General features: G+C 36.5%; 1 protein-coding gene across 1 annotated transcript in view; it reads right to left on the bottom strand.

The window, feature by feature from the left end:
- The window catches only part of LOC124795887 (tripartite motif-containing protein 45), a 177,099-nt gene that overhangs the window by 413 nt on the left and 161,369 nt on the right, over nucleotides 1–15,317 (bottom strand). Inside the window, exon 10 of the mRNA XM_047259968.1 lies at nucleotides 242–365. Coding sequence (XP_047115924.1) covers nucleotides 242–365 — 124 coding nt within the window. The remainder of the gene's footprint in view (nucleotides 1–241; nucleotides 366–15,317) is intronic.

Below are 15,317 nucleotides of genomic sequence, written 5' to 3'. Positions count from 1 at the left end.
AAGTTATGATGATGTCTGTTATTTGTGGGTCCTTATTGTACAGTGCCAACTTCAGTTTCACATTGGTTCTTATACATTGATAGATTGTATATACATGTACAGTTTGCATGGAAACTTAATTTTAATGGAAAAATAATGAAAGGAAGTGTTATATTGTTTGAGAATACAAGATGTATAGGTTAAAGAAAATGTTTGTGCCTTATCTTCCCGATATAAAACCTTTTGTTAGATATTCTATTACCTGGCATTTTCCCACCACATCCACATGTAGCAGTTTTGCTCCCATTACTGGAACAAAAGCTGCAGCAATGAAATGTCCCATGGTGAGGACGCAGTGTCCTCACACAGACCAGGAAAGGACTTCCCTGTAAAAGATATGCAAGTTGCTCTTGAGTGGACACATTTATAAAGGCGGCATTTTCAGACACCGTCTTTGTTTACAAAATATGACAGTGTACATGTGATGTGTTAAGGCAGTGAAAGGAACTTGTTACCACTGGAGTGCCACAAGTTCCTCCAGAAATCATAACACAACACATACATCATGCTAACAAATGTAAATCCACCTGATGATGGAGGTTTACACCTTTCAAATACATCTTGGAGATAAAAGAAGAAACAAAGTATCATCAATGACAATGAAATCAAATGAAACAACATGTTTACTGTTACCAGTCACTATTTATGTCAATTAATGCAGCAAGGGAATGTGTATAAGTTGTGGGAATGATTGTAATAGTTGATGCTGATGAAATATGTATTTATATTCCATAATTGACAAACTTTATCTGTTGAAAACAATATGAGATCTTTCTTTTCTGAATGATCGAGAAGGATGTACTCTGCATGTGCAAATAATTCCTTAGTACTGTGTTAGTTTTCAGACAAATGCATGTTTTATGCAACAAATCATACAAGAGAATACACATAGGTAGAATACTGTGTGAGAAGCTAACTAGTGTCCTATGAGTTTTATGAGTTAACACCATCTGTGCAGTTTTGCTCAAGAAATAGCCTTAGTAACTCCAACATTTTCTCCTGAAATAGCCAATTGACATCAAGGAGTGAATGAATGAAAAATAAGCCAACATAAAAGTGTATCACAGGTACTGATGAGAGAAAATATTTTAATCATAAAGGTTACTAACTGCATTCTACTTCTGCAGTTTAAGAAAAGGTGGCTCCCATGAGGACTTGTCGTTGAACCTCTGTCCCAATAATCTAGTGTGCTCCCCTTCATGACACTGTTTCAAGGTACTGGAATAATGTCGCTTACAGAATTGTGGATGAGAAACTGAATATACTGTGCTTACTGTAAAGTTTAAGAAAAGGTGGCTCCCATGAGGACTTGTCGTTGAACCTCTGTCCCAATAATCTAGTGTGCTCCCCTTCATGACACTGTTTCAAGGTACTGGAATAATGTCGCTTACAGAATTGTGGATGAGAAACTGAATATACTGTGCTTACTGTAAAAGGAATCAGTTTATTAGATATAAACCATGAACTGGTTCCCTTGCGTAAATTATTTGCTTTATTATTCAGTTCATACCCTGGATATTTGTCAGTGTTACCAGAAAATAAAAACAAGTTTGGACCTCTGTGCTACACTCAGTGGAAAGTGTACGATGTATTACAAGTTCAAGGACTTCTCGCTTTGTACCACTTATGTAACTTAGATCCATTCTGTGGCTTTTTCTTAATTCCACAGTAATGTAGTGTTTATGGAAATATACTTTTGTCCCCATTGTCATTGACATATCTAAAAAAAAATACCATATTACCATAATCCGTTACAAACCTCATAATTTCATGCAAGCAGTAAATAATGCATTGACTGATGAAACATTCTTAAAGGCAAATGTGTGTCTATAAATAAATTTTAATTACTGAAATAAGTAGCAATTGTTCATTTAGAGTGAAAAAGTTATTGAGAAAACAAGCAATAACAATGTAAGCTACCATCTTGGTTCAAGTTTATTATGTTATGTTTTCAATAACTATCCAACAAGGCCATAATTAATTTCTTTCCCTACTCTTGTGACAACTGAATTATTTCACCACATTAATATTCTGTGTAACATATTGAACTATGAACAACAGAAATACAGGTTTTCATTCTGTGTTTCCTCAATTTAAGTGCTTTGTTCTCAAATGCAAGCATCACGACCATCCTTCACTATAGCAGTGATCCCAAATGCACAAAATGTTGTGCTGATTACACAACAGTTTGAAAATTTTTTTGGTTTGGAGCAAGTTGATTTTTGCTTGATGAAAACAAAATAAAATAAATTGTGTAAAAAATGGGAGGAGTGATAATGGTGATGCTGGTTACTTTCCAGGTTGCATGACAGTTAAAGTTTCCAAAATTATTAGCTGTGCCTGTGTATCTTTTATGACAGTTATCACATGTAAACATTGAACAGTGTGTTCAAACAATTAATATATTTGGAATCTATTACTTAAATATATCTTCACCCACAATTATTAAACCTTTCAAGGATTCACCTACAAGTAGATCTGTGGTACAGAGATGGGCACCTGTGTGACTTCGTCCTGTGTCAGCCAATGTATGGGCCATGTAGAGAGTTCCTTCCTAACCATCCAGAATCCTTTATCTGGTTCAGACTCATTGATAATATCTTCATGATCTGGACTGAAGGTGATGACACCCTATTCACATTCCTCTAGAACCTCAACATCTTCACCCCCATTTGCTTCAAATAGTTATCATCAACCCAACAAGCCACCTTCCTTGATATAGATCACCACTTCAAAGATGGCTACATCAATATCTCCGTCCATATCAGGCCTGCTGCCAACCACCAACAATACCTTCACTTAGGCAACTGCCACCCATTCAATTCCAAGTAGTCCCTCCCATACAGCCTAGCCACCCATGGCTGAAACATCTATAGTGATGAGAAGTATAGTGGTGTTTTAAGTACTGGTGCCATAAGGAGGTGTGAATAATGTCGATTATTTTGAGGTGTGTGACTGGCAGATACTTTTTCCAGCAACAATTCATGCGTCTAAGTTTGCATCTTCACAGTCTCGCTACAGTTACCACTGTAATGGTCTAGTTGGTATATTAACTCTCCTTTTGAACAGAGTGATATTTACCTCTTCTTTTGTGTAGAAAAGCGTGCACTGACCAGCTCCTTGCAAAGAATGCAGTAGAATAAATGGTTCAAATGGCTCTGAGCACTATGGGACTTAACATCTGAGGTTATCAGTCCCCTAGAACTTAGAACTACTTAAACCTAACTAACCTAAGGACATCACACACAACCATGCCCGAGGCAGGATTCGAACCTCCGACCGTAGCGGTCGCGCGGTTCCAGACCATAGCGCCTAGAACCGCTCGGACACCCCGGCCGGCTGCAGTAGAATACAATCATAAATAATGTCGCTGTGCTTTTTGAATTTTGTTGGCTGCATTGTATCCAGATATAATTTTCAGGATGAAACAATTTAGAAATGAAAGAAACTACCTCCCTTGCTATAAGATATATTGTAAAAACTTTATGTATTGTTGTCTGACAACACGCAATACATCCACCTGGAATCCTGGGCGGGAAGAGACAGATAGTTGGAGAGCGAAAAATTTGATGTCAGCTTAAGGGAACATTGTAATACAGATATATGTTCATCTTTCATTTTTGTACGGATCTCTTTTTGGTGTGGGCATGTTCATATTACATCTTTGCCAGTGTTCTGATACTTATTGATTGACATATACTTCAAGGCTGAACCAAAAGAAGATCTATCACAATTTGCCACCCCACAGTATTCTGGCATTGCCCATTATTACCAGATGACTATACAGTAGTAGTAATGCATTTTACAAATGTACGTGACATAAATAATCAAATTTTATAGGGAAGTACCACTTGCCCTGGCAGAGGATCAAGTCTCTGTATTTGTCACCAAGTTTATACCTTATGTATCCTCTGCATGTGTCAGATTTATTTATATTGCCATTAATTTACATGAAATTTACAAAACTTTAAAGGTTCAGCTTCTGAGAGATCATGGCTCGACATAGGGGATGTTGAATTAGAATCTTTTGCTTCATTATTGAGGTGTAACTGCCACTCATAGTTTGTGCTGTCGCATCTCCACACATTAAGTGGTGTTCGTTGTGAACGTTCCTTGCATTACCATTGGTGCAACTATGGAAAATAGTTCGGCCTCAGTTGTGTAACTTTGTAGATGACGATGAATTCCATGTTGTTATCGAGTTCATAGGGTAGCTCCTTAGGATAAGAGTACATTGATGTGTGTTTGGTTAAAAAGTTTGATACCCTGATGGAGAAGCCATACAGTTTTGACCATGGTGATGTAGACTACTTCGTCCATTACATATTTCAGTGTCCAAAAGGCCAAACTGTATCATCGGTAACATGTCGAGCGCTCACTATATTCTTGGTAATGTAATGGTACTTTGACTTCCGCGCCTCCGCCAATACAAAGATATAATTTACGATCGCGCACGCAGAAGAGCGCTGCGCCAACGACCGATTTTATAAATAATTTTGTTTGTCTTTTTACTTTTGCGTAGGTTTTTTGTTTTTAAGAACTAAAGGAGGACTCTCTCTCTCTTGTCTTGATACGAAAGACGTGTATTTTTCCGCACTGTGTTGAATGTGCCTTTGGGTGAAAATTAAAATTACATTACAAAGCGAAGTTGTTTCAATAGCTAATGAGGAGAAGATAATAAAAGGTAACACTACAATTGGCGTCCTGGTGACAGGACTTGCAATCTTCGGATTTGATACAAGTGCAGTTTGGATTTGATACAAGTGTAGTTATTATAAATTTTGGACATTTTATCTAATTTTAACCACTTAATAGCATCAGAAAATGAATTTGGACTAAGTCTCATTCATTTCAATTTTAATGTTACGTCCATGAAATTTACAACAATATTGTTTTCCCTGTTATTAATTCGTGTTAATTTTCATTTTCATGTTGAGGAAATTAATTTGGTAAAAAAAAAAGGGAAAAGGATAATGTTCCATAAAATAATTTGCACGGACGCGAAAGAAAAATTTTGGATTGAAAACTGTATATTTGACGCTACATTTGCAACATAAGACAAAAAAATGGTGAGTATAGAAATTTACATTTTTTCCAGTTTCAAGCAGCCATCTGTACTTCCTTTATTCCGATCCATTTATTTCGAAATTATTTTTTCAAATTGTAGTTAAAATTGATTTACTACTATTATTGCAAATGATAAGTGAAGAGCATATTCACAGTCATTTATTTGTGAGAGGGAAATTTCAGTACCAGTTTAATAATTAAATTTCTAATTAGAAATCATATAGAAATATCCATTTCCATAAGAGAAATTTCAGATTTCAACATATCATATTTAAAAAAAAATTTTTTTACCATTGGAAAATTTTATTTGCAATTAATTACGAAAATCGCAAGGTGGACGCTAGACGCGTAGAAATTGTTTCCGCGGACGAGCTTAGTGAAAGTGACACATTGAAAAACATGTCCGACAGTCAAATGAATATTGAATTTAATTGTGAGGATGTTCAAGACATAATTTTACTGGATCGATTAAGACAACAACCCCTATATTTAAACAGATATACAGGCGAATGGAGAGTGAGTACTACGCGACAAAACGTGACATTGACGTCAACTTCAGAACCAGACATCAATCAGACACGAAAAAATGACGAAACTAAGACACAGGACTCTAACATGCTCAACCAGATTCTGAAGTTACTTGGTGACCAAAACAGAAAATTTGACACTTTAGACAAAAGATTTGACGCTTTACACGACAATTTAAAACGTGACATTGGGAAATTTGACACTAAATTCGATGAACTGACACGGGACATAAAACAAAATTTTGAAAAACAATCGAGACAAATTGCCGACTTGACAGAAACCACCAGTAGTCTTGTAAGGAAATTTACTGACTTATCAGACAAGGTTACGAGACAAGAAAAGGTATTTGTGGAATTCAGTGACGAGACAAAAACTGACTTACAACGATGTAATGAGAAATTGTTAACAGTAGTTTTTGAACAACAGAAAACCAGTACCCAAGTTGACGAATTACGACAGTCACACAATTCCGTAAAAACAAACCAAGAACACTTAGACCTGACGATTACAGACCTTTCAGACAGATTAAATGATGTAACATTGGAGCAGAAATCCTTACAGGAAAAGTTAGAAAAGCTTGAAGACAGAGCAGATGTAGCATCTTTAAAGAATGACACAACTCTAGCAGAAAAACTTGTACATGAATGCAAATTATGTGATGATTATTTAGATGAGAAGTTTGAGACAATGACACAGATCATTTTAGATAAGACAAAGGAACAAGTAAAGGGAGAAACAGATAATATCCAGAAAGAGGTACGTAAACTTAAAGAAAATGTAATACCAAGTTCGTCAGTGATACCAAAACCCATAACAGGCAACCAAAACATAAATGAGAATCATAATAATGCTAGACCCAGCACACAGCCGAAAATAGAATTACCAATGAGTGATCCAAATCCCAATGAACCATTTTCAATGATACCACAAGATCAAAATTACTATCAGACATCACCACATACTATGCACAGTTTGACACAAAATGCAGGACCCATAATACCATCGGGAGTAGCTGATGAAACATTAGTACGACATGGATACTTTCAGACATTTTCATATGATGAGAAAGACAAAGTGCATCCGATTGTTTTCATCCACTCTTTTGGTGGTATTTTCCCGAGACATTGGTTAGAAGCCGATAAAATTCGATATGTTACAAATTTGTTACGTGGAAGAGCAGCTAAGTGGGGAGCAGGAATGAAAAGACGATGTTTAACATTTGAACAGTTTGAACAAGCATTTCTTGAGGAATTCTGGTCGATCACAGAACAGCAAAATTTAAAACGAGAAGTATACAATCCAGAAATTTACAACCTGAAGAAAGAGACTTTACATCAATACTTTGAACGCTACCTAGACAAAACATTATATTGGACAAAACCAGCAGATTTACCAGACGTAATTAGAACACTTAAAAGCCACTTACCATTTCCTTACCGTGATAAATTAATAGGAGTGTCCGAGGACAACATAAAGAATTTTTTTAATTATGTTGATGAGATAGATGTTGATGAGACAGATGTTGTTTACAGAGATGAGATCAGGAATTTCAATCAATTGTATCTGATCCATCCAAGAAATTCGCGTACGCACAACGGAAATGACAGAGGCTATTGGAATCCGCCTCCGACACCACAACAAAACACTCAAAGAAACAATTCGCACTACACTGGGACAAATCCATTCAATATTAGGAGAAACAACTCGCAGCATTGGCAAGGAAACAGTAATTATTACTATAATGGTTATCCGAACAGTAATTACAATCAGAACAATAACAGTTATATTCAAAATAACAACAACAGAAGAAGGAACCTAAATCATAGAGATCAAAGAAGAGAGGATGACAGGTACCATCCAGGATATTTTCAGAGAAACAACATCCAAACATGTATTGCGGAATAACAGTAATGACAATACCAGTTACAGTCATGGGCGAAATAATGTATGGGGAAATCACAATGGACCACTGCCACGACACATGCAATACAGCAACCCTCAATTCCTACCTAACGGAACTCCCAATGCGACGTGAGGTAATGTCAACAACCAAACAGCTGATACTTGGGTGACGCGCGACAGAAATGTAAATATTATTGAGTTGGGCAATGAACCCAACCCGCAGCAACAACCGAATTTGCCGGAAAACGAACGACGACCGAGCTAAGCACTCGAGTTAGGTTGATAGGGAGCAGAGTGCAACGGAACCGACGATTTGTTTCCTCCGATATGATGACAGTAAGAAAATAGAAAAAGATTTATATCAGGATGTAGATTTTAATAGTACCAGTAAAACAAAGAAGATTATTCAGGCTATAACACGAGTTATGATTGGTAGCTATGAAGTGGAAGTAATGTTGGATACAGGAGCAGCAGCAAGTGTCATTTCAATGTCCTTATATAATGAACTCAAACAAATAATGAACATACAAACATTGCCAGTACAGAATTGTCACATTATAAGTGCCACCGGTAACAAATCAAAGAATGTGAAATTTCAAGTGCTAATTAACTTCACATTTTCAAATATACCACTCAATTACAGTTTTCTGGTAGTAGACAAATTAGTTATGCATTGCATATTAGGAATTGACTTTTTGAATGAATATCAAGCAATCATAGATTTAGGCAAAGGGAAATGTCATTTAACCGTAAACCAACAACAACTGACAATAGAGTTAACACAGGGTAAAAACTTAAACAGTAAACAAGGTAAATTTGAACGGTTACATTTTGTGTATCCACCAGCAACAAACATATGTGATTTAACTTTTAATGAAGCTGTATCTCAGGGAATTAAACCTAATGATTTATAAGAGAAATACACAAATCTGAATATCTGACGAAGGAACAACAACTTGAATTACTTGAAGTTTTGCAGCAATTTGCTGAGGTATTTGTGGAGAAACCTGGAATTATTAGAGGCTATACTTATGAGATGGATGTTAAACCACACAAAACATACTGTAGAACATATTATAATATTCCTTGGTCAAAGAAACCCGCAGTTTTGAAAGAGATTGAAAAAATGCAAGCTTGGGGTATCATTGAAAGGTCACATTCACCATATTGCAGTCCGATACTAGCAGTTAATAAAGAGGATGGTAGTGTAAGGTTAGTGCTGGACGCACGAGAAATTAACAAAGTTGTAATCCCAATCAACACACGACCTATTAATTTGGAAGAACAACTTTTAAAATTTCATAATGTACAGTATTTAACCAATATCGACCTCCGCTCATAATTTTGGCAGGTGAACCTCCATAAAAACAGTTGTAAATACACTGCATTTTTTATGTGAGGGACGTAGTTATCAATTTTGTGTTCTACCCTTTGGTCTACGAGTGAGTACTGGAGTATTTATTGAAGCCTTAGATGCTGTTCTTGGACCACAATTGTTATCGCAAATCACAGTTTATGTTGACGACATTGTCATTGCCACCACTACTTGGGAAGAACATGTAAATCTTTTGAAGCAACTTCTGACTAAATTTTCTGACGCAGGTGTCACTATCAATTTATCAAAGACGAAATTAGGGAGGAGAGAAATCAAATTCCTTGGTCACATCATATCAACTGAAGGCATTTATCGAGACTCAAGAAAAATTGATGCAATAAAGAATTTTCCATCCCCACAGAATCGTAAACAACTCAAAGCCTTTCTTGGTCTATCTTCATCCTTCAGGAAATTTGTACCCTACCACCTTCTTAACAGTCCACATCTTCTATCTTTACTCAAAAGAAATAATATTTGGAAATGGACAGAGTTCTGTCAGACAGATTTTGAAGCGATTAAGAATGCTTTAGTTAATGCACCGTTGTTACGTCATCCTGACATGACGTCAGACTTTTGCCTAGTAACAGATGCAAGTTCCTATGGGCTCGGAGCATTTTTATTCCAAATTCATGTAGAAGATGAACAAACAGTCATCAAACCTATAAGTTTTGCTAGCCACATGCTCACTGAATGCGAAAAGTCATATTCAGTGACCGAGCGTGAAACACTTGCCATAGTATGGGCATTTCGCAAGTTTTGCTACTTTCTATGGGGAAAACATACTAAGCTTTATACTGATCATCAAGTCTTTCTTTCCTGCTATCATGCAAGTTATTACATTCACATCTTGCATGCTGGTGTGCATCACTACAAGAATATGATTTTGATATTATATATATAAAAGGAAAATCCAACATTATAGCCGATGCTCTATCTCGTTTGCCACAAGGCCTACAAGAATTTTCAGATGTGACAGAACAAACATCAGATTTCAAAATTTTACTCATGTATGACGGTACATTTGCACCTTACTACAAAAACATGTGCAGGAAGTTAGCCATATTGCAGGACAATGATCCCAGGTGGATCCAGATAAAGAATAAATTACGTGCAGGAACAGACCCACATCTTGAAAAATATTACACATTACACAAAGAAGTATTATTTCACCGATGAAACCCTGAATCACAGCATTGGTGTGTTTGCTTACCTGAAGCTCATGTTGTTGATTTTATTTTATTTACACACAGAAATTGGGGACACTATGGTGTAACCAAATGTACAGATAAGATTATACAATATTGCTACTTTCCAAATTTAAGGCGAAGACTATTGAGTAATATTAGGAAATGCATCATATGTCAGAAGGCCAGATATTCTAATCGCACAAGCATGAATGAATTGCACCCAATCATACCTAAGAGGCCATTACAACTAATTTCTTTAGATATTGCAGGACCCTATCCACAAGCATGTGGAGGAATGAAATACATCCTTGCTGTGTTAGATGTTTTCACAAAGTATTTAAAATTATATGCTTTACGTTCAGTTTCTACCACTGCTATTGTCAGACGTCTATTAACAGATTATTTCGTAAGAATACGAAAACCTGAAGTTATGATCACGGATAATGCAGCATATTTTACCAGTTTAAAATGGAAGACTTTTATTGAAGAACAGAATGTTAAACATATTTTAATTTCAAGATTTCACGCAGCAGGAAACCCAGTAGAAAGAACATTTCGAGCATTTGAACAGTTTATGAGAACACACACAACAGAGAAGCACACAAAATGGGTAGAATACCTAGCACCATTTGAACAAATAGTGAACAAGTAAACTCACATTTCTACTGGATACACACCAACTGAATTAATTATGGATAAAACAGAAAGAAATGAATGGACAGACCCTCTACCTAAATTTACAGCAACAACAAATCATGTTAGTTTAGAAGAAAAGGTAATACAAGCTTACACAACATGATGTGACAAAGCTAAGGAAAGAAAGCAGAAATATGACAGAGGTGTCAGGAAAGCACAAACATTTCAAGTTGATGAGTTAGTTTTGCTAAGAACACATCATAAACCCACAAAACTGAAACATTTAAACAGGAAATGGCAGATCTTATACTCTGGACCATACCGAATTGCAAATATTCCACATCCTGGCTGTTATTCGTTAGAATATCCTTTAACACATAAACCCAGAGGTCTACATCCACACAGACATTTGAAAAAATACATACAGTAAAATGTTAGCTAATGAGGAGAAGATAATTAATATGATATACAGTTATGATGAGCCTACATTTAAGTTATACAGACACTTACAATCTAATGAATGCAGGTAAGTCTAGAAAGCAATGTGAACCATCCAATAGCTAATAAGATATTAGGTTATAAGAGGAGTTGCTATTGAGGCATATACACATTAGAGGAGGCAGAGAGCTGAACAGAATTATTTTCTTTAGGAGGCATGTGATAATAGTAATGTTGGTATGAGTGATGTGAGTGACTCAATGAGATGAGTGAATGTAATTTTAGTTTAATAAGAGGACAAATAGTAATATGGAGAGAGGTAAATGAAATATAAGATGAGAAAAGGGTATTATTATTATTATTATTATTATTGTTGTTGTTGTTGTTGTTGAAGTAAAAAATAAGTGGTGATGAATAAGAGGAAAAAATATATATATAATGCTGAGGAATAAGTATATGTTATTATGTGAAGAATGAATAATGGATAGGTGAGAATGTTATGAGTAATTGAGAATATGTTGAGAGGAGAGAAACTAGATTTGAATGCTATATCACATGTACTCATGGAATACAGAATGAAAGTAGTGGAAAGAATATTATTTATTGAAAGATTGGTATGCCTGAGATAATAACTTATGTGGTGTCATATATATTCTTATAACTAAAGGTGAAAGTATGGATTTATGTGGAAAGAATTATTTACAGCAGCCACTGTTGGAAATATACCAGAAGATTTAAATCTATAACACTTTAACACTAATCTAATGGGAACTTGTAATGAAATTTTTGGAGTTATGTAGGCTTGACACTTCAGATTGGAAGAATTATTTAAGAGAACATATTTAGCAGTCATCTAATGACATAATTAAAGCTCATCTACTGTACTGAACTAATGCGCCTTTAAATAGAAAGGAGAAAACGTCAGTCCTCTGTAGCGGCTCATACTCTCATCCCTCCCTTAGAAAAATTGATACATGTTGATGAAAGATTTGACATTATATAATTTGTGATTATCTGACAGAATGGAGAGACATACACAAATATTTATTTATGAATAGAATTATATATATATATATATATATATATATATATATATATTTTAGAAGGAAACATTCCACGTGGGAAAAATTATATATAAAAACAAAGATGAGGTGACTTACCGAGCGAAAGCGCTGGCAGGTCGATAGATACACAAACAAACACAAACATACACACAAAATTCAAGCTTTCGCAACAAACTGTTGCCTCATCAGGAAAGAGGGAAGGGGAGGGGAAGACGAAAGGAAGTGGGTTTTAAGGGAGAGGGTAAGGAGTAATTCCAATCCCGGGAGCGGAAAGACTTACCTTAGGGGGAAAAAAGGACAGGTATACACTCGCACACACGCACATATCCATCCACACATACAGACACAAGCAGACATCTGCTTGTGTCTGTATGTGTGGATGGATACGTGCGTGTGTCTGTATGTGTATACCTGTCCTTTTTTCCCCCTAAGGTAAGTCTTTCCGCTCCCGGGATTGGAATGACTCCTTACCCTCACCCTTAAAACACACTTCTTTCTGTCTTTCCCTCTTTCCTGATGAGGCAACAGTTTGTTGCGAAAGCTTGAATTTTGTGTGTATGTTTGTGTGTCTATCGACCTGCCAGCGCTTTCGTTCGGTAAGTCACCTCATCTTTATATATATATATATATATATATATATATATATATATATACACACACACACACACACACGCACACACACACACCACACTGATGTACATACTTGTAGGACCCTAAGATATTTAGAGGGGTACCACTCATAGAAACAGCAATACTGGGGACATCACACTTAGAAATGGTATTAGGTATAGGAACTTTTACATTATATTAACATGTATTTTATCATATTTTATTTTGTGTAGTCCACTGTAGGGGATGACTTTACTAGTATTTATGAAGTACTTACTATATCAAGAAATGTATTTTAAGGAGATGTTAATGAACTGCAAAGGACTTGTGCATGTAGCACATAATTCATATAAATGGAACTGTAAGTGCAAAGAAGAAACCAACGTGATGGAACACTGGTCAAGCAATATTTACGTAGTGACAATATGCTTTGAAGTGTACGGTGTTGTGGAAGCCGGCAGGTCTTCAGGTTGGTGTAAAAGACAAGCTCATCACCTGTCGTAGGCAGTGAGGTGTTTCCTGTGCCCTCATTGACCATTTATACCCCGGTAGACGCCACCAAAATTCGACTGCTGGAGATCACAATTTCGTGTTGACACATTGAACAAACTTTGGATTTTCTTCAAGTCACACGCAAGAGAGACAGACACACACACACACACACACAGCATCCGATACTACGTTTAAAGACATTGAAGCAATATAATAGAAACATTTATTGTTCGAATTAATTCCATTGTAAACACGAATCATGTGAACTGAATTCAAACGCTGTGCTAAGCAACGATAATACGCTGCAATTCAAAGACATTAGTGTTACGACTCCTAAAGAAGATACACACCAAAAGGACTGTATACAAAGACTGATACGCAAAGGGCATTGTGCTCAGAAATATTTTTTGTAATATGTAAATTTCTTATTTTCTCATATATATGTATCTGTAAATTTTCTATACTGCCACGCTCGCTTGCGGAGCATGGCAGTAGAGGAGGCATTGTAATGGTACTTTGACTTCTGCGCCTCCGCCAATACAAAGATATAATTTACGATCGCGCACGCAGAAGAGCGCTGCGCCAGCGACCGATTTTATAAATAATTTTGTTCGTCTTTTTACTTTTGCGTAGGTTTTTTTGTTTTTAAGAACTAAAGGAGGACTCTCTCTCTTGTCTTGATACGAAAGACGTGTATTTTTCTGCGCTGTGTTGAATGTGCCTTTGGGTGAAAATTAAAATTACATTACAAAGCGAGGTTGTTTCAATAGCTAATGAGGACAAGATAATAAAAGGTAACACTACAGTAAGTCCATAAAGTACTTGCCTTAGTCCCTCCTCTGTAGGTGCAAAATTCAACACCCAGTGCCACTCCAAAGGGCACTTAAAATACAGGGTGATTCAAAAAGAGTACCACAACTTTAGGAATTTAAAACTCTGCAACGACAAAAGGCAGAGCTAAGCACTATCTGTCGGCGAATTAAGGGAGCTATAAAGTTTCATTTAGTTGTACATTTGTTCGCTTGAGACGCTGTTGACTAGGCGTCAGCGTCAGTTGATGCTAAGATGGCGACCGCTCAACAGAAAGCTTTTTGTGTTATTGAGTACGGCAGAACTGAATCGACGACAGTTGTTCAGCGTGGGGCACTGAGAATCCGCGGGAAACAACTCAGTATGAACGTGACTCGCCTAAGGTGAACGTTTTCTGTACCATTTCAGCCAATAAAGTTTTTGGTCCCTTTTTCTTTGAAGGTGCTACTGTAACTGGACTACAGTATCTGGAGATGTTAGAGAATTGGCTGTTCCCTCAGCTCGAACAAGAAGCACAACAATTCATATTTCAGCAGGATGGAGCGCCACCACATTGGCACTTATCTGTCCGTAACTACCTGAACGTCAACTACCCGAGGCGATGGATCGGCCGCCAGGCAGCCCGTGACAGAGCACTTCATCACTGACCTCCAAGAAGCCCTGATCTTACCCCCTGCGATTTTTTCTTATGGAGGTATGTTAAGGATATGGTGTTTGGCCACCTCTCCCAGCCACCATTGATGATCTGAAACGAGAAATAACAGCAGCTATCCAAACTGTTAACGCCTGATATGCTACAGAGAGTGTGGAACGAGTTGGAGTATCGGGTTGATATTGCTCGAGTGTCTTGAGGGGGCCATATTGAACATCTCTGAACTTGTTTTTGAGTGAAAAAAAAAACCTTTTTAAATACTCTCTGTAATGATGTATAACAGAAGGTTATATTATGTTTCTTTCATTAAATACACATTTTTAAAGTTGTGGTATTCTTTTTGAATCACCCTGTATTTTCATCATTGTAGACACACATAGGTTTGATCACCACTTCACATAAGTGTGTATTCCTTATTCAACACATGCTAAACCTATGAGTCAACAGTTTTTCTTGAAGTCCCTTTTTTCTCTGCATGTGTTAAACACCCTTTTCATATACAGTTTTCCTGACATGTC

The sequence above is a fragment of the Schistocerca piceifrons genome, chromosome 4 (genome assembly GCF_021461385.2).
Source record: "Schistocerca piceifrons isolate TAMUIC-IGC-003096 chromosome 4, iqSchPice1.1, whole genome shotgun sequence".
NCBI lineage: Eukaryota > Metazoa > Arthropoda > Insecta > Orthoptera > Acrididae > Schistocerca > Schistocerca piceifrons.
Note: the sequence above shows the minus strand (reverse complement) of the source record. Positions and strands in the feature narration are given on the sequence as shown.